Source organism: Eretmochelys imbricata, chromosome 1 (genome assembly GCF_965152235.1).
Source record: "Eretmochelys imbricata isolate rEreImb1 chromosome 1, rEreImb1.hap1, whole genome shotgun sequence".
Classification (NCBI taxonomy): domain Eukaryota; kingdom Metazoa; phylum Chordata; order Testudines; family Cheloniidae; genus Eretmochelys; species Eretmochelys imbricata.
In genome coordinates this window covers 218118759-218138547 of record NC_135572.1, presented here as the reverse complement: position 1 = coordinate 218138547, position 19789 = coordinate 218118759, and the positions used below count along the sequence as shown (strand labels likewise).

The window sequence follows — 19789 nt, the reverse complement described above, 5'->3', positions numbered from 1 at the left end:
CAGTAGGGGCTGCAGCTGCTAGAGTATGGACCCAGGGTCTTGGATGGGTGTGGCTAACCCAGGCAACTCCCCCACTACCTCTGCGCGGCTGAGGCTTCACTGCTATTGTTACTCTGGCTAGCTTTGATCTACACGGGCTGCATTCGCATCCCGTGACTGCAGCGTATGCTATATGTCTCTAGGTGTCTTTCAGCCACTGAACTCCGCTTCTCTTCTGTTTCTCCCCTTTTTTGTTCCCAGAGACCTTCTGACACTAGTTGCCTTCAATAAATGTGCCATCTGAGAACTAGAGAGAAGAAACAAATAGTAAAAAGCCAAAGAACAGAAGTTAAACATCTCCTCTAGGTGCAGGCTGCGGAAAAAACGTCTCCTAGGCAGGTTATGAAACTTGTTACAAAGATTGGCACTAACCTTTATCCTAGCAGCATTCACTAGCTTCCTCAGCACACCGTGAGGAGTCTAAACGCTGCTTGTTTCATGGCTTGTCCTTCCTTAAGGAGCACCCCAGAGCAAATCATTACTTGTCTATGTCGGGTTTACTGATAGCTAGTGGAACATTTTCACCATGATCCCCAAGTGTTAGATCATTTTCTTGGTCTCTTTCACCAACCCAATTCAGAGCACTCTAGTTCCTGCCTGCTGTGTGTTAGTAGTAACTAAACAATTGGGAGGGTCCATTTCTCGCCTAGGAGCTAATGTGCCTTTTTCCTCCCACACTAGTGCTACCAAAGTTTGAAGTTGTGGTCAATGCACCAAAAAGTGTCTCAGTCCTGAATCCTGATTTGACAGTGAAAGTTTGTGGTGTGTAAGTATCTGATACAGTGCTGCAGAGAGACTGGGGGCAGGGTGAGACCTTGCCAGAGAGACTGACAAGAAGGCAGTCTCATCAGCATGGGGAGGGGGATGGAGGTGGAGGAGGACAAAGCAATCAGGCCATTGACTTTGAGGATAGCGGCCTCCATTTTTTTGTGTTCCTCTGACTTGTGGGTGGATGGGAATTTTATTGTTTGCACAGGTGTATGGTGGGTTGTACACATTATCTGCTTCCTTATGGGCCCCCTGGGATGGGCTCACCCCTGCCCAAAGGTTATTTTAGGAGTAGGCTCTGCTAAGCCAGCCAGTAGCATGGAGTTAAAGTCCAGCAAGGGATTCAGCATCCAAGCGGGCCGTGGGTCCCTGAGCTGATTCTATTCAGTGTAGCTGAGAACAGTTGGGCTCAGTCCTTTAAAGGGGCTAAGTAACTCTTACACAAGGAGATTATTACGTCAAATCTAAAGGTGAAATCCTGGCCCGACCGTCATCAAAGGGAGTGGGGGGGAGGTTGGATGGGTTAGGGGTCCTGGGGGGCCTGTCAGGGGGTGGGGGTGTGGATAGGCGTCAGGGATCAGGGTGGGTTCGATAGGGTGTGGGGTCCCGGGGGGGTGGTTAGGGGTGAGGGGTCAGTCAGGGGAGAAGGAACAGGGGAGGTTGGATGAGTCAGGGGTTCTGAGGGGGGCAGTCGGGACAGGAAGTGGGAGGGGGTGGATAGGGGGCAGGGGCCAGGCCCCTTGAGGAGGCACAGCCTTCCCAGCTGGCCGTCCATACCATTTCACAACCCCGATGTGGCACTTGGGCGAAAAAGTTTGCCTACCTCTGCTGTAAAACAATGTTTACTAATGTGGGGGATGCTAAACTAGTTTAGGGGGGACCCATAGGGCAGAGGTCTGGATCAGCATGGCCAGAGAAAGATCCTGGACCCCCAGTCCATGTCCCCCACACTCTGCAACATGCTGCTGAGTCTGCAAGTCAAATGGCAAGTAGCTCTTTGACAGCCAGCCATTTTCCTTTCTTGCTCTGGTTGTGGTCCTGGCTGAGTAGAGCCTGGCAAAATAGCTCCGTCTGAACTTTTTCCTAGTAAAACATGCCAATTCAAAGACACCAACACATTTTGTGAATTCATGTCAGTTTTGCAGAATTGTTTCAAATGGACCCAAACTCCCCCCCTCCCCCCCATTCACTCAAAGATATGACAAAATTAAAACTTTTTTTTGACACTTTGGAAATGAAACATTTCTATTTTTGATTCCAAAACAATGTTTTGTTTAGAAATTTCCTTTTATTTTTTTAAAATGTTAGTAAATTCTTGAAATTGAAACAATTTTTGTTGACTTTTTAATTGCCAGAAAAAAAGTGAAAATTTTCATTGTCGGTTCTACCAAATGCAGATTTCTCACCCCCGATTCTTTTGGAATGACCAGCAAACTCAAAAATCCCTTATTCACCCAGCTCCACTCACATGAATGTGGCAACAGGCTAATGCAGCAGCTCTAACATCTCTGCTGTGCTGGTGTGGCAGTCGGCTCAACCTCAGGTGGCATCAAGTTGCGGCATCTAGTGAGGAAGGGAAGGAGCTGCTGGAGGACTTCAGAGAAAAGAGGGGAGCTGGCAATAAACAGGGAAAGCGAAGAAAATGTTAAATACAGTGAAAAGGAAAAAAGGCAAGATGAAAAGGAGAAATGAGACAGAGAAATGAAGATGGCAGATGCCTGGGGACATGGAGGGGAAGGGCTGCATCATGGAAAGGTTGGGAATCGCTGCTCTAAGAGCAACTCGGAGGCCCCTTCATGGGGCACAGATTGCCCTGTTTAAGGAAATGACAGGGTGTTTCATTAGGACAAATGAGTATGGGGCAATGGAGATACTGAGGAAGAAACTCAGCTGCAATGTCCTCAGACAATGAGAGGTGTCACCAGGGTACAGAGGTTGGCATGAAAATCCATATCATCGCTGCTCACAAGTAATTAACCTTTATGGAGTATTCAGCAATCTAGACAAAAAGCACACAACATTACTCCCATCTCTGGGTTCTCAGGCCTGGTGTGGGTCCAGGGTCTGTAGCTGTCTGTTCGCTCAGGTCAGCCTCTTAAGCCCCAATTCACTGTTGTGTTTTCTCCTCCACTAGGTACACCTATGGCCAGCCTGTCGAGGGGAGAGTCCAACTCAGTGTGTGCAGAGATTTCAGTTTGTATGGGAACTGCAAGAGAGACCCACTTTGTCAGTCTGTTACCAAAGATGTATGATGCACAACAGCTATTTAGAAAAGATTCCCATCCTTCGGTCTTCCTTCATGCCTCCCTCTCCTCTTCTTCTCTCCTTTCTCCCCTTCATTCCTCCCTTCTAATGCAGGGCGCACAGGACTGAGACTCAGGAGACCTGGGTTCTCATCCCTGCTCTGCCACTGGCCGGCTGGGTGACCTTGGGCAAGTCACTTCACATCTCTATGCTTCAGTTTCCCCATCCATAAGGTGGGGATAATGATACTGGTCTCCTTTTGTAAGCTGCTTTGAGATCTATGGAAAAAAGCACCAGAGATGATCTTTATATTATTATCTTTGCCTCCTCTCCCCAATCCCCTCTTTATCTTTGAACATAAATTGTATTTTAACTAGTTTTGACCCTTTTTCCCTATATTGTAAGAGGGGGTGTGGGTCCTTTGGGTGGGCAGATAGCTTTGGGGTAGAATCACAGAGCATTTCCCCAATTTATTTGGGGCTGATGGGGGTCCTTGGTACATGGAAGTTCCTGGCTAAATATCTATCTAATCTAAAGTGCCAGTATCTATAGGGCTCCAGGCACCACAGGAACTAGCCATAACCTAGATAAAGGTACTTCCAGAATCAGAAAGGAAATATCCTTCATCAAAATAATATTGGGGACGGTTGTGTGCACCAGTTAAACATTCAATAATAGCTTCCATGCAGTATTAGAATTTGTCTCATGGGGAGAAGGAATGTTGACCAAGACACTGGGTTCTCTCCAGCTCTTGGGAAAAGTACCATAAGATTCCTTCCCTTCAGGAAGAGTGAGAGCTGCTTCCAACCTCTCCCTGAAAAGACAGGACCTTTAACACAGCACGGTCTGCCACCCTGCATTGCTGTCCTGCAGTGTTAACACGCAGTGCCTTCCTCAATACAGGGCAGAATGGCAGGGAGTTTGTTTAAAGTCTAGAGAGCAGACTCTAACAGTGCAGTGTTTCCCGGCATTCGGCATAGCCCCAGAGAGTCAGCAATGGATATGTGACCAAGTCTTAGTGAGGAATCTGTTCCCAGCTTCCGCTGACCAAGAGACCTACCAGCTAAGCCAGGCACAATTATGTCATAATGGTCTTTTGTATGAATACTCTACTGTTATCTTTGCTCAAGGGAGTAAGCCAGCACCCTCTTTGCCCCCTTTCGCAAGAGGATCTCCAGTTCTCCTGACCCTGCACAGAACTGGGCTCTTTCCCTGCTCACTGGCTGTTTCCTTCCCTTCTCAGTTGGGAAAGGATGGCTGCGTCTCCCAGGTCTTCAGCTCCAAGATCTTTGAGCTTAATCGCTCGGGGTACCAGATGAACCTTGATGTGAAAGCAGTTGTGACAGAGAAAGGAACAGGTAACACCTTCCAATCAGTCAGAGACTGGGGTACAGTGATGGAAAAGGGTGTTGGGGAGAGAGAGACTGCTCTGTGGGTCAAAGCTTTGGCTGCCCAGCACAAGGTTCAATTCCCAGAGAAAATCCATTTTATAAATACAGTGGCAAACTATCTCCAAGGCAAACACTTAGTTGGTTCATTTGTCTCTATTTAAACCATGTTAAATTCAAGACTAATTAATGTCTCATCTTCACCCTGCGCCTGTCTTGCAGGTGTGCAGCTTACAGGCTCTGCCTACATTTCCATAACCCAGGTGCTGGGCAGTGTGCGGTTTGAGAACATGGATCAATCCTACAAAAGGGGAATTCCTTACTTTGGACAGGTAGGCCAGCAGCGAGGGACCCTCTAGGACAAATTACTGTATCCTGGGTGATAGAAGGGGTCTGTGAGGTAGGGGAGTTGCGTATTGGGGTCCAGCAATGTGACCAAAAATCTTTCACCAAAGGAGGTTTTCTTCCCCAAAGCTTCACTCTTTCTTTCTATTTAGACTGCACAGTTTAGAACAAAAGAATTATTTTCTTAAACAACATTTGTCCATCCTTGGCTACAACTCCGTTCTTCAGCTAGTCGCTAGGGACCTCTGATTACCCATGAATTTACTGCCTTTGTTCTGACGTCTTGTCTATGTTGAGGGGAAATGTTTTGTGTTTAAAAAAAGGGTAACTAACCATGATTTTAACTGCACGATCAATGTGATTTAAGTTTCCCCCACCCCCACCCCACAGGTTTGGCTATGGCCAGTTAACTGGAGCTAATTGAAGCTTTTTTTATTTTTATTTTTTTAATGTTGGAAAACAGGTTTTGTTTTAATTCACCAAAAATTGCATTTATTTATTTATTTATTTATTTTGGACAAAAATACTTCACTTAGCAATTTTTCATCTCTGTTTTTCATTTTATTCTGGTGGGGAAAATGCCCCATCTTTACAATTCTGTTTTCTTCAACTAGAAGAAGGAAGCGGGGAATAAAGTAAGATACTATTGGGGAAAAATAGTTAGTTATTTTCTCTTTTTTTTTAAAAAAAATTTTATTTCACTGGCACAGGGTCAGTATATGACTACAGAGCAATGTTTGCCCAACCTAGGCTCAGACCCATGGTCACAGGAACCTGCAGGGCTGGACGGTCCGAGCCCATGTTAAGCTGGGACCTCAGGTCTGAGCCCTATTGCTTTCCTGTGGGCATGCAGCCCCTGCTTGACTCAGATTCTGGAAGTCCTCCAGATGTATCCCAGAGTTCCAGGCGGCAGAGGAGCAGCACTGCAGGCAGCCAGCATGGCTGCTGGAAGTGCTATTACTACCTGTCCGAGTGTGCTCCCCCTTCCTGCTCCGGTTCCTCCTCGCTGCTTGCAGAGCTTGCCCCAAGCAGGGAGCAGAACTGACGGCGGGAGGCAGCTTCCAGCTGCCGGGATGTTGGGGGTCATCTCTTCCTGAGCTGGGAGCCCTGCCACTCCCCATCCTTGCAGGGCAGCATTTGGTCCTCACTTTGCTCTCTGGCCCTTGCTCCTAGGCCCCCCTGGAGCTGCGTGTATTGGGCAGAGTGCACTGTGAGGGTGGTGAGTGGCAGACAGCCCCAAAGTTTCCCCATAGCCAGAGCCGGATTAAGATATATTGGGGGCCCTGGGCAAAAAGAACATTTGGGGGGGCCCCCACATACTCCCATGCTATGGGGCCCCACTCCTCCCATTCTCCCAAAGCTCCACCCCCTGGCCTGACCATAGTAAGAGCTGCTCACAGAGCCTGCACTGCAGTGGGGAGCCTGGGACAGGGGCTGTTCTTGGGTACTGTGGTCCCCACCCAGGACAGGTAGAGGGTCTGGGGCTCCCCACAGCTGCCCAGGCTCCCTGGGTGGTTTTTATTATAGCCTAGGACAGTGGTCCCCAAACTATGGGGTGCACTGCCTTAGGGGGGCACAGAAGAACATCTGGGTGGAGGGTACGGTAGGGCCACTTGGATATTTGTTTCTGGGGGTAGGGTTGTATTGGATGGAAAACAAACACAGGCAAAACATACATGTCCATATTCAAATGGATTAGGAACTGAACACTGGTCTTCTACCTCTCTGAGACTATGACATTCCACTTTCCTTTAGGTCAAACTGGTAAATGAGGATGACTCACCCATCGCTAATGAGGTTGTCCAGCTGTTCCTCAATGAAAAGAATGTGGGCAACTACACCACGGATGGGAATGGCACTGTTCAGTTTTCAATTGACACTTCTGAAATGTTCAATCCTCAGTTTAGCCTGAGGGTAAGTACCTGAAGAGCTAGTGGGGAAGGGTTGTATTCCCATGAGAGGCACTATGTTGGGGAGAGGGCGTGCTACTCTTCACCTGTTGGCTAGAACCCGTGTCCAAAGAGGATCATAGAATATCAGGTAGGAAGGGACCTCAGGAGGTCATCTAGTCCAACCCCCTGTTAAAAGCAGGACCAATCCCCAACAGTTGGGATGGGATGAAGATTGTATTCTGGTGATGGACTGTACTTTCTCTGGTTCCTTTCATGCCCCAATGATCACAAAGCACCTTCTAAAGCAGTGAGTTATTATCATTGCAATAACTGAGATATTTAAAAGTAAATACAGCAGCTTTTGTGTGCTCTGCAATATTTCAAGCATTAGCTGACTTTGGTAAGAGAGGACATGCTGGCCAGGAGCCGTGAGGCAAACTGTTGGGATGGGAAGAAAAAAGGGAATTGATTTTGATTTAGACTTTTTACCTTTTTCTTTTTTTTTCTTTTTCTTTGTATCTTGTCTACAAAATGATTGTGACTTTCACAGGTTTGTTTTCCTTTTGGCACATCTCTGCTTTTTCTGTCACCTCTCTCCAGGTTGCTAGAGATGGTCTGCTGTCACTCACACTACCTGGGCAGTTAGCTTTAGATAAAATGCCTTATCAATGGCTTGTGAATTTCAGTCTCTTATTTGTGGCCGTGACTTGCTGTTTCCACTGCCTCCCCAGTGAAACATCAGTTTGTTCTTTTCTCCCCTTCCCCTTTTCTTGTCAGGCAATATATAAAACCAACGACAACTGCAACGCTGTTGGTTGGTTGGTACCCTACTATCCTGAGGCCTATTACTCCGTCCAGCGCTTCTACTCCCGGACTAACAGCTTTGTGAAAATCAAATTGGAGCCGGGGGAGCTGAGCTGTGGCCAGCAGAGGTCAATCACAGTGTACTATGTCCTGAACAAAAACGGGTATGAGAAGATCACTAGTGTGAAATTCTACTATGTGGTAAGTGTCAGGTGGCTTCTCTGTGCCCCTAAAAGTACTCAGTCTGGGATTGGCCCAGCAAAACCCCAAGTACCGATATCTCAAGTGATTGATCTACTGAGTTATGGATAGCAGAGATGCTTTCTAGGCTGAACTCTTCCTTGATTCACATTGCTGCACAACCTGGCAAACAGGACTACAAAAGTAGGGACAGGACTGGGGTGGTTTGGCAGGACGATGTCTGTGTGTGGGGAATCGGACCTATCTACCCTTGGACATGCTATACCTGACTTCATATTGAGCCAAAGAGTTAAAACAATCCTAATTGCAAACGTCCTGTTCTCTGACTGGGTTGTCCCCCCGCCCCCCTTCCCTCCTGTCTCCCATCTCATGGTGCCTTTCTGTGCACAGGTGATGGCGAAGGGCAAGATTGTCCTCAGTGGCAAACAGCAAGTCAACACCAGTGGTGGTAAGTATGATGGGTTTTGATGCAAAGATAATGAGAACGAGGGAACTAGCACAGCACCTCTCCCCGTGTGTGTGTGTGTGTGTGTGTGTGTAGGGGGGGGGGTGCAGTCAGGCTGGTAATCACCACCTAGAAGACCCCTGTTGAATTAAGGATGGCTGCCCAACCCATCAAACTCTCCACAGAGGCAGTAGGAGAAAGCAGCCTATGTCACCCCTGGGGAAGTAATGGCCTGTGGAGGACCTCCCAGAAGAAAACTGGAGCAAATGGATTTCCCGAGGAGATGCAGAGTGTGGCTAAGGGAATAGCACATATCTTGTGAGATGTCTGCCATTGGGATGTTGGATCTGAATTCTGATCTGGAATCTGACTGGATGTTGGATATGCCTTCAAACTCTAATTTTAACTTTTGGTGGAATCTGGATCTGAATCCAAACCCACCACCACATCAGTCCATCTCCACAGTATTTCCTCGCTATACCATCTCAACCCCCTTACCATTTTACATACATGCCAGCTAGGATGGCAGCTTCTAAAACAGTTCTCTGTGATTTTTCTTTTGACTTGTCCCTTTCTCCCAGCATCTCTAAAAGGCACTTTCTCCATCCCACTCACTGTCAGTGAGAAGCTGGCTCCTGCTGCTCGGATGCTGGTCTACACCGTGCACCCTGCCAGGGAGCTAGTGGCTGACAGTACCAGATTCCAGATTGAGAAGTGCTTCAAGAACAAGGTGAGTGAATGTAAGATGTTTCTATGACTGTATATTTTTTTCCTCCTACAGGAGACCTTTATTTCTCCCCCCACCCCCTCTAAATCTCTGCTCCAGTCTTACCCTCTCATTCCCTGTGCTGTTTCTGATCTTCTCTTACTGTGCTATTGATCTCCTTTTCCTCTCAGCCTCATACCTTTGCTATACTGCCCCACCCTGCTTACACCTGGCTCTCATTTCCTGCCCCCCAAGTGGCCATTCCTTCTTAAAATCCACTTCTTCAAGGAATCCTTCCTAAACTGATCGGCACTTCTCTGTCCTCAACTCTTACCCCATGTCTTGTTTATCCAATAGTCAATTCTTCAAGGTAGGGAACATGTGTTACTCTGTTGGATAAATCCCAAGGTACTCAGTATATTTTAATGCCATGCTATATTTCTATGTAGTTACAGCTGAGTGAATATTTTTCAGCAAATAGTACATTTGCCCAAAAAAATGCATTTTTCAGAGCACTGACATTATTTGTGAATTCAGGTTGAATTTGGTGAATAGTTTTTTGACTAGAAACAAATTTCGGAAGCATCAAAATGGTACGTATGTTTTTAATTAGATTCATTCGGAAATGTTTTGAATGTCAACTCAAAACATTTCATTTGACTCCCTCAGATTGTTTTTGTTTTGTTTCAGTGAGGGGAAAAAAACAAATCTGTTTTTGTTGAAAACTAATCAATTTTTTTCATTGTTTGGTTCAGCCACCAAACCAAAAATATCAGTGATTCCCTCAGCTGAGAGAGAGAGAGAGAGATTTACGTCACCTGGGAATTTATTGGGGAGTAGAGTTTTAAAATGGCTGTGATAATTCTAATTATAGATCAGTTTGGATGTTATAAACTTTCACAGCTCATCTGTGTTTTTTTTATTTGTTTGTTTTTTTTCAGGATTTCAGTTTAAAGGAAATTGTAGTGCAGTGATATTTGCACATTAGGGCCAAATTGTGTTTTATCTTACATTGCTTCTGATGTGAGTTACACTTAATTCATCCCAGTATAACTGAGAGAACAATTTGGCTAATAAGATTTTGTTTGCAATTCTAATTACAGTGTGATTTAATACAGGAAATTTCCTGCTGGACTACATTACCCAAAGTCCATAAACTGAAGCTGGGTATGTCTATTCTTGGAGGAAAAAAATAAAGCCGTGGTTTGTTCGCAGCAGACACAAGGTGTTTATTGCAGATACATAAATAAATCCCATGGGAATACAATATAGAACAGGTTTCAGAGTAGCAGCCGTGTTAGTCTGTATTAGCAAAAAGAAAAGGAGGACTTGTGGCACCCTAGAGACTAACCAATTTATTTGAGCATGAGCTTTCGTGAGCTACAGCTCACTTCATCGGATGCATGCAGTGGAAAATACAGTGGGGACATTTATATACATAGAGAACATGAAACAATGGGTGTTACCATACACACTGTAACGAGAGTGATCACTTAAGGTGAGATATTACCAGCAGTTACAGTGCTGTATGGTAACACCCATTGTTTCATGTTCTGTATGTATATGTCCCCACTGTATTTTCCACTGAATGCATCCAATGAAGTGAGCTGTAGCTCACAAAAGCTTATGCTCAAATAAATTTATTAGTCTCTAAGGTGCCACAAGTACTCCTTTTATTTTTGCGAATATAGAACAGTAAGTGCTTACATTATTCCTCTAACTACTCTGGCTTTCCAGGGCTCTTGTCCTGAAGACTCCTTTTTAAAAAAAAAAAAAAAAAAAAAAATGGCAAGAGGTACGAGTTGGGATACGCTGGATGGCAGGCACTGTGTGGATTGCCAGAGATGTAGAGAAGAACACACAGGAGCCTTTGCAGGGCTTTCATGGTCACATCTGGCCCTGGGACAGGGACTCCTAGGAGATTCTGTCTGATGAGGAGGCCTCCATCCTGCAGGGAGAAGAATGAGGTTGTGGCAATGGGTAGAGGCCCATCCATCTTGCCACAGGACCTATACTCACACACAGCAGTCCCTTGAGGGGCAGGATTTAACCCATCTGACACCTCTGCTCAATTCCAGGTCCAGCTGCAGTTCTCCAAGAAGCAGGGGCTCCCAGCCTCTAATGTCAGCCTCCACCTTGAAGCTTCAGCCAACTCCCACTGCGCCCTCCGGGCTGTGGATGAGAGCGTGCTCCTCCTGAGGCCTGAGCGAGAGCTGTCTGCTGAGACTGTAAGTCCTCTACCCAGCACTGTCCAGGCTAATGTGCTGCTTCCTTTCAAATTCACTTGGCTCCTATCTCTCCTCACTCTTCTCCCATCCCCTGCAGCTCTGCTGCCTTCATCCCCATGCCTGGTCTTTCCTGGTTCTGTGGTTTGATCCCTTATTTCTCTCCCCTATTAAAAACACTCTATAAGAGGCAAAAGACCACACCATCCCCTCATGGGCAGAGCCTCCTGCTCCCTCCCTCCTCCACCGGCCACTCTGGGAAACATACTTAAATATTCTTTAATAAGTTATATTCAAGATGGCAGGGCCTGATGAAATTCATCCTAGGGTATTGAAGAAACTAACTGAAACAATCTTAGAACCATTAGCAATTATCTTTGAGAACTCATGGAGGACAGAGAAGGATGCAGAGGACTGGAGAAGGGCAAATATAGTACTTATCTTTACAAAGGGGAACAAAGAGGACCTGGGAAATTATACTTTGATACTTGGAAAGATACTGGAACAAATTATTAAACAATCGGTTTGTAACCATCTAGAGGATGATAGGTTTATAAGGAATAGCCAGCATGGATTTGCTAAGAACAAATCAACCTAATTTACTACTTTGACAAGGTCCCTGGCCTACTGGATGGGGGGAAGCAGTAGATGTGATATAGCTTACTTTCACCAAAACTTTTGACAAGTCCTACATGACATTCTTATAAGCAAACTAGGGAAATGTGATCTAAATGAAATTACTATAAAGTGAGTGTACAACTGGTTTGAAAGACATCTAAAGGATTAGTTATCAATGATTTGCTGTCAAACTGGGAGGGGGTATGCAGAGGGGTCCCACAGAGGTTATCCCTGGGTCAAGTATTAGTCAATATTTTCATTAATGACTTGGATAATGGAGTGTTTTTAAGCTTATAAAATTTGCGGATGACACCAAACTGGGAGAGGTTGCAAGCACCTTGGAGGACAGGATTAGAATTCAAAACAATATTGACAAATTAGAGAAGTGGCTTGAAATCAGGAAGCTGAAATTCAATAAAGACAAGTACAAAGCACTTCAGTTAGGAAGGAAATATCAAATGCACAACTACAAAATGGGGAACAACCGGCTAGGTGGTCATACTGCTGAAAAGGATTTGGAGGTTCTCGCTGATCGCAAATTGAGTATCAGTCAACACTGTGATGCAGCTGCGAAAAAAGGCTAATATCATTCTGAGGTGTATTAACAGGAGTGTTGTATGCAAGATACAGGAGGTAAATGTCTTGCTCTACTCAACAATTGTGAGTCCTCATCTGGAATACTGTGTCCAAATCTGGAGCGGGAAAACAATGATACAAGGTTTAGAAAACCTGACTGATGAGGAAAGGTTAAATAAACTGGGCATGTTTAGTGTTGAGAATAGAAGACTGAGAGGGGACCTGATAACAGTCTTCTGATATGTTAAGGGGACTGTTATAAAGAGGATGAGGATCAATTGTTCTCCATGTCCAGTGAAGGTAAGCCAAGAAGTAATGGTCTCAACATGCAGCAAGGGAGACTTAGGTTAGATATTAAGAAAAAAAATCTAACAATAAGGGGAGTTAAGCTCTGAAACAGGCTTCCAAGGGAGGTTGTGGAATCCCCATTACTGGAAGTTTTTAAGAACAAGTTGAACAAACACCTGCCAGGGATGGTCTAGATTTACTTGGCCCCTGCCCCAGCACAAGAAATGGACTAGATGACCTCTTGAGGTCTGTTCCAGCCCAACATTTCTATGATTCTACAATTCTACGTCAGATTGTCTCTGCCTCTACCTGCCCTCCCAGTGCATGTCCCCTCCCTCCTGCTAAGCTGCAGCCTGAGCAGCAGAAGGTGGAGGCAGATCACACTATGGCAGTGATCTTCACTATTGTTGAAGTGGGGGCCACTTCGGCAAAAAACCTTCAGTGTGAGAGCCACATCAACTACTAAATTAACAGATTGCTTACTACTCCTTAATGATGTAATGTTACAGAGCCACTCGTGTAACTGAAACAAAGTCTACTTGTACAATAAAACGATACTCCTTTTATAAAATAATAAGCAGGAAAATATATGGAATTAAAAAGGCACCTATATGAGTAAACTTTTTAAGAGCAAAATAATGCAAAATTTACTTTAAAAATGGAATGAGCGAAAGCATGCCTGTTCCTCCTTGACTTTGTTCATGCAGTATTTGTAATCTGTCACCGCAATCCTAGTAAGGCAGTCCAAATGTTCATTGGTCAATTTGTTCCTCTGTTTTCTTTTCACCTCTTGGGCTGGAGTTGTGGGCTCTGGGGTGGGGCTGGGGCAGAGGGTTTTGGGATGTGGGAGGGGGCTCAGGGCTGGGGCAGAGTGTTGGGATGTAGGGGCGGGGGGTGAGGGCTTTGGCTGGAGGTGCAGGTGGGGCCAGGGCTGAGGAGTTTGGGGTGCAGGCAGGTTGCCCCGGTGCTGGGGCCAAAGGCCCCCTCCCCTCAGCCCTCCCCCTGCCAGCAGCAGCTAGCTCTGGGGGAAGGGACCTCTCTCTCCCTGTCAGCAGGCAGCATGGAGCTCTGCGGGAAGGGACCTCTCACTCACCTCTGGCAGCAATGAGCTCCAGGGCCAGGGGAGAGGCCCACAGAAGCCCTGCAAGCCTCAACTTGCTCCCCTACCTCTCTCCTCTCCATGTCCCTGCTGTGTGACCCTTTAGAGCTGCTGCATGGCTATTTATAGCCTGCATTGTGGCCACACAGCTTAGAGGGAACTTAGTGAGCCGCACTTAGTGTCGATGGGAGCCACCACTGGCTCACGGGCCTTGCAATGAAGAACACTGCACTATGGGCAGGAGCGAGGTTCCCAGTAGCAGGGAGAAAGTAAGAGCCAATCAAGGCTTGCTCTAGGCAAGAATCTCAGCCTCCCCACCATCAGGAACCCTCTTGCCACAACAACTATTAATCACCCCCTTCTGAACTTTAGGAACCACCCAGGTAGGAAGGTGTGTAATGTGTTAGGATTAGGCAGTGCTCTAAGAGTTAACAAAAAAACTTTCTGAAGGCTGCAATGGAGGATCATGAGCCAGCAGTGTGACAGTCCTAATACAGGCCAATATTGCCTGCGGGTCTGTGCTCTTTCATGGACACCACACATCACAACAGAGCAAGGTAGACTGAAGAGTTCAGGAGAGGATGAGGCAAAGGATGAGAGACCCAGACTGGTATCCCACCCCTAGCAGCAGCCATTACCTGGTGCATGTCCCTGTACAGATCTCTCCCCACATACAGGGTCTGTGTTTGTTTCCCCTCTCACAGGTGTACAACCTACTTCCGTTGCAAGAGTTATATGGTTATTACTTCAACGGGCTGAACCTGGAAGATGACAGCAAAGAGCCATGTGTCCCGGCTGACAACATCTTTCACAATGGCTTGTATTACATGCCTGTGTCCTCTGACTTCGCCCCAGATGTCTATCAATATTTCAAGGCAAGCATGCTGGAATTTCTTTAAATTAGCCCACAATGAACTGTCACCTGGTTAGCAATGGAAGAGGAGAGCAGGGAAGGGGGTGGGGGTGATGAAGGTGAAATTTAAGTGCCCTCCCTGGTTTTCTCCCTTGCAAATCATGAAATGCAGCTGGCACCTGGTGTCGGGTATATAACTTCTTCCGCTGACATGTCCTCCTGCACTTACCCTTATTGGTACGGAAAGCAGTTTGAGTGCTGAAGTAGAGCTGGTCAGGAATTTTTCGATGAAACTTTTTCATTAGAAAATGCCAATTTGTAAAACTGAAACTTTTCAGCGGAAAGGATTGGTTTTGACAAAACTGTTGTCAGTAAGGTTGATCAGGTCCAGGATGGAATTTCTGGTCAAAACCAGAAAGAGAGGCCCACCTCAGAGTAGCCAATAGTCCAATGGTTACAGCACCCATCTGGAGTGTAGAAGATGCACTTTGAAGTCCATGTTCTGCCTAATTCAGAGGAGGGTCTGGAACCTACGTCTGCGTATACCCACTGAGTGCTCCTACCACAAGGCTGTTGGCCATTTATAGGAAGAGTTTCTCCTGTTGAAGCTGTTTCACTTAGTCTAAGTGATTAAATATTCATTGCACCAGAAAGAGAGAGAGACTGACACTGATTCAGAGCCCTGACTCAAGCCCAGGTTTCCCACATCCCAGGGGAGGATGCTAACCCCTAAGCTGTTGGGGATTCTGGAATGGAGTTCTTTCTCCCTCGTTTTTTTTTCACACAAAAAACCTTTGAAATATGTTAGTTTTGTCCCATTGTGGAATGGGAAGAATTTTGAAACCTTAAAAGGTTTTACCCCCAGCTCTATTATGAAGTCTGTAGTCTGGGACGGGGGATAGGGCCAGAGTCAATCCTGCACTGTGGTGCAATCTTATTTCCTGCTGTCATATATCCAGCCTCCCCTTGGAGCAGCTGAGCCTCACAACATGAGGGCTGTCCTCCAGTAACAGAGGGGTGAGATGAGATGGCTCAATTTATTTTCTAGCTGTAGACTCAGATTTTTTTTATCTGAGAGGCAGTGGACAGGTCTCCCAAGGGAAGTGATTGAAACCCAGTTACATTTCCTAATATACAGTAAGGAAGAGTCCTACACTGGCCCTCATGTAAAGGGCTAGATGGGCCGTGATGGATCTCTTGCATCTCTAGATGCTGAAGTGAGGCCCCTTTCAGAGCTCCATTAATGTAGTTCCTGACTGTACAGCAGGTGTCGCTGTCGTACATTAGAGATTCACCACCAAATTCCTCTGTCCTGAGTGTTGTGTGTTTGTAGTGCATACTCTGAATGGATTCCTTTGGCATATTCTGCATCTCTAACATGCATGGAACTCCCATTGACGTTGGCACAGAAAATGCCATAGACACCCACAGGGGAGAAGAGAGAGAAGCTGGCCCTAGGATGGGGCAGTGGGAGAAATAGTGCCACTAAGAAGAGCCTGGAGTTTAGATGGGCACTGTTCACTTGTGGTATTATCCACTCTCTTGTAACTAGAAGGCTGTGGATGGGGAAGGAGGGCAGAGTGGAATAAAGCTGTACTAGGAAGCAGAGGTGGTTGATGTACTTTTCATTTTGATTTTGAAGGAGATGGGCATGAAGGTTTTTACCAACTCTCGGCTGCGGCAGCCCGTGGTGTGTGGAAGTGTCAGACCACGCCCTGATTTCCTTGGCCGTCCTGGCTTTGGTGGAAGTTTGTCCACACCTATGACTACTGCCAAATTGTCAGGTAATAGCGGGTGGCAGAAAAAAAGATGAGGTTGTTTTCTTCCTACATGGATCTGTGAGATTAGGAACACTTGTGGGGAGAAGGGGCACTGTGTGGAGTGGACGTACAAGCCTGTGTGCATGTTAGCAGTCACAGATACACACAGCTCTACCTGAAATCCCAGTCCAGTGTGGAACCAAAGCATTCAGGGTTTCAGGTAATGCCAGTGGAAGACTGTCAACTCTAAGCTACTGCTTCCAATCCAGGCTGATAGCAGATATTTTGGGGGATGTAATACAGATGTGTTGGACCGGCTGGCTCTTGGTTCTAGTATGACCAGTTTGTACTGAGAGGCAGCATGGCACTGGGATTAGGGCACAGAGCTGAGAGTCAGGAGATCTGGTGTCACGTTATGGGGTGCAAGCGACACTAGTGAGACATTGATCTGCCCTGTACCTCTGGGTGCCTAAAAGTGCTCTGCTGCCGTGATTTCCCTGTCTGGATGCTCCCAGCTAGCAGACAAGCATGCACTGGTGTCTGTGTGTTGAGCAAACCTGGTTCAGCAGCTCGGACTTCAGCAGCCTGCTTGTTATACTACAGTCAGACTCTGGTATCCACCAGCCTTGGTTACTACTAGCCAAGTGACCACAGCACATCCCCAGTCCCGAATTTCCTCAAAAACATGTGCTCTGAAGTGACCAGCCCTCTGCTGGACTACTCGGAGATATAATAAGGTTTGTTTCTTCCTTTAAAGAGACAGTACTAAGAGCTTGCCACATTAACTGGAGTTAACAATTACTTCAGTTCAGACACGGCATGGGGCTGGCTTAAATTAAAACAAGTTTATTAACAACTGGAAGTGGGTTAAGTGATGCCAAGTAAAAGAAATAAACGTAGAGATGGCTAAAAGCAAATGATAGTGAAAACATGAACCTAAAAGTCTAAATCTTAACTAACAAGGCACAGTCTTTGTTTAAGATGATTTCGCCCACCAACTACTCTTAGTCCAGCTCGGTTGATTGTCTCTCAGTCAGGACCTTCCATAGAAGTACAAGGTGCTGGTTTCCCCTGTCTTTTTAGGTCTAAGATAAATATGAAGTCTCTTTCTGTCCCTTATATTCTCCAAGAATTGTCTCTGTTCTCAAAGTTAGGAAGGTGTATTCAGTCTCTTGTGTCTCCCTGGGATGCAGGAGCCATGATAATTCTCCGTCTCTCAAATTCAAGCTCAAGACAGCTCCTGCTGGTTTGCTTGATAGTTTTATTCATGGCTAATATTTAAGTTGAGGTAAACACACATTCCTTGGTCTAGGGCAGATCTGTTTATCACCTTTACCTAGGCTAGGCTGTTTCCTTACACATCTTCTAGTAACATTATACAGATTCAATTCATAATTTCACAAATAAGTTTAACGCCTGCATTTTACAATGATATAAATGACCAGTGTGCTATTACTTTTCAAGTGATACCTTATAAGATATATTTTGAACAAACATCATTGCAGTAGTGTGAATTGCAGAGTGTGAATTCAGGGGTGTTTAGGGTCCCACCTGGGTTTTACTTCCAGTTTTTCCATTAAGAAAAGGAGTACTTGTGGCACCTTTAGAGACTAACCAATTTATTTGAGCATAAGCTTTCGTGAGCTACAGCTCACTTCATCAGATGCATACTGTGGAAAGTGTAGCATATTTTTTTATCCACACAAAGCATGAAAAAATACCTCCCCCCACCCCACTCTCCTGCTGGTAATAGCTTATCTAAAGTGATCACTCTCCTTACAATGTGTATGATGATCAAGTTGGGCCATTTCCAGCACAAATCCAGGTTTTCTCCCCCCCACCCTCCCCTCCCCTGGATTTGTGCTGGAAATGGCCCAACTTGATCATCATACACATTGTAAGGAGAGTGATCACTTTAGATAAGCTATTACCAGCAGGAGAGTGGGGTGGGGGGAGGTATTTTTTCATGCTTTGTGTGGATAAAAAGATATGCTACACTTTCCACAGTATGCATCTGATGAAGTGAGCTATAGCTCACGAAAGCTTATGCTCAAATAAATTGGTTAGTCTCTAAGGTGCCACAAGTACTCCTTTTCTTTTTGTGAATACAGACTAACACGGCTGTTACTCTGAAACCAGTTTTTCCATTGATTCCCTGGGTGACCATGGACAAGTCAAACAGCCTCCTTTGTGTCTGTCAAATTGGGTTTGCAATACATACTTCATGGGAGTGTTGTAGGGACTGGTTAATGTATGTGCAGAGATCTGTAGTCCTCAGATAGAAGCGGCTACATAAATGCAAAGGCTTACCACGTTGTCCAAAGGTACTCCCATCTCTAAAGCTGGTTGGTAATTTTTTCAATGAAACCATTTGTGAAACAGGTTCAGATTCAACAGATCTCCTGACTTGAAAACAACATTGAAATGAAACATTTTGAAATTGTCAAAATGTTTCATTTAATCATTTTTTTTAAATCTGTTTTTCCCAATTTGAAATTACTTTCTGTTGCAAAATTTAAGATAGGTGTACTGAAAAAGGAGAGAAAAAAGGGTCAAAACTGAAATGAGACATTTTGCAATATTTAAATGAATCGTTTCAGTTGAACTGGAAATATAATTGGTTCAGGACCATAAATATTTTTTGAGAATTCAACTTTTTATCCCAGTTTGAGATGAATCTTTGTCCTGGCCTTTGAACATTAACCTGATCGTGAATAAGGGATAAGTAGTGTATGATTTAGTAGGTGAACATTTCATTCTAACTTTGACCTTTAATAAAAAAAAGTTTAAAAAAAAAAAAAAGTTGATCTCTTGAAAATATCTGAGGGATGGGAAAACTGTTTCCCGCCCATCTCTAACCCAGCTCGCCATTGGGTGGCCTGATGAAGTGAGCTGGTGGGTCTCAATTCAGTTCTGGGGGATATAGGTGGACACATTCAAAAACTCCCCACCACAACTGTAGCTCAATAGAGAACAACGGTTGAATCCCCTGCTTAGTCCTAGAGGTTTTCTCTCCTGAACAAGTTTGAGAAACATGGGGATGGGGACAGTGATTTGCTTGCCATTGCCCCTGCTTTGCCAGTTTTGGGGATAAACACGGTGGCATCAGTTTGATCCATAATGTATATGCAAAGGCCACTCTGCCATTGCACCTTTGCTAAATGCACTGGGTTTGACCAAGTTCCCCATTCTCCCTTAACAGAGACTGTTTCTGCAGATGCTTCTCGAGGCAGAGTCATGATTGAGACTGTTCGAAAATTCTTCCCTGAGACATGGATTTGGGATCTCGTTTCAGTAGAGTGAGTACTGCTTATTCTGTCTTCTCATCTTCTTTTAAAGGCCCCACTATTGACCTTCCTGTTGCCTTTCAAGGCATGAAACACTTCCTATAGATAGCTGCCTTCCCTCCCCCCCCCCACCCCGCATGGTGATATTGTTCAAGGCTGTCAGTTCATGTTCCGAAATAATGCACCCAGCATGTCAGATTTGGCTAGCGAAAGGAACGAGTGCCTTGTTGCTAAGGTAGAGTCAAGAACTT

At 45.5% G+C, this 19789-nt stretch overlaps 1 protein-coding gene across 1 annotated transcript in view; it reads left to right on the top strand.

Annotated features, from left to right (window-relative positions):
* Window positions 1-19789, top strand: part of LOC144259196 (ovostatin-like) — a 51165-nt gene that overhangs the window by 10711 nt on the left and 20665 nt on the right. The window contains exons 7-18 of the mRNA XM_077807379.1: window positions 721-805; window positions 2942-3053; window positions 4295-4409; window positions 4662-4771; window positions 6540-6698; window positions 7454-7681; window positions 8072-8129; window positions 8708-8856; window positions 10911-11060; window positions 14343-14513; window positions 16134-16275; window positions 19454-19550. Coding sequence (XP_077663505.1) covers window positions 721-805; window positions 2942-3053; window positions 4295-4409; window positions 4662-4771; window positions 6540-6698; window positions 7454-7681; window positions 8072-8129; window positions 8708-8856; window positions 10911-11060; window positions 14343-14513; window positions 16134-16275; window positions 19454-19550 — 1576 coding nt within the window. The remainder of the gene's footprint in view (window positions 1-720; window positions 806-2941; window positions 3054-4294; window positions 4410-4661; window positions 4772-6539; window positions 6699-7453; window positions 7682-8071; window positions 8130-8707; window positions 8857-10910; window positions 11061-14342; window positions 14514-16133; window positions 16276-19453; window positions 19551-19789) is intronic.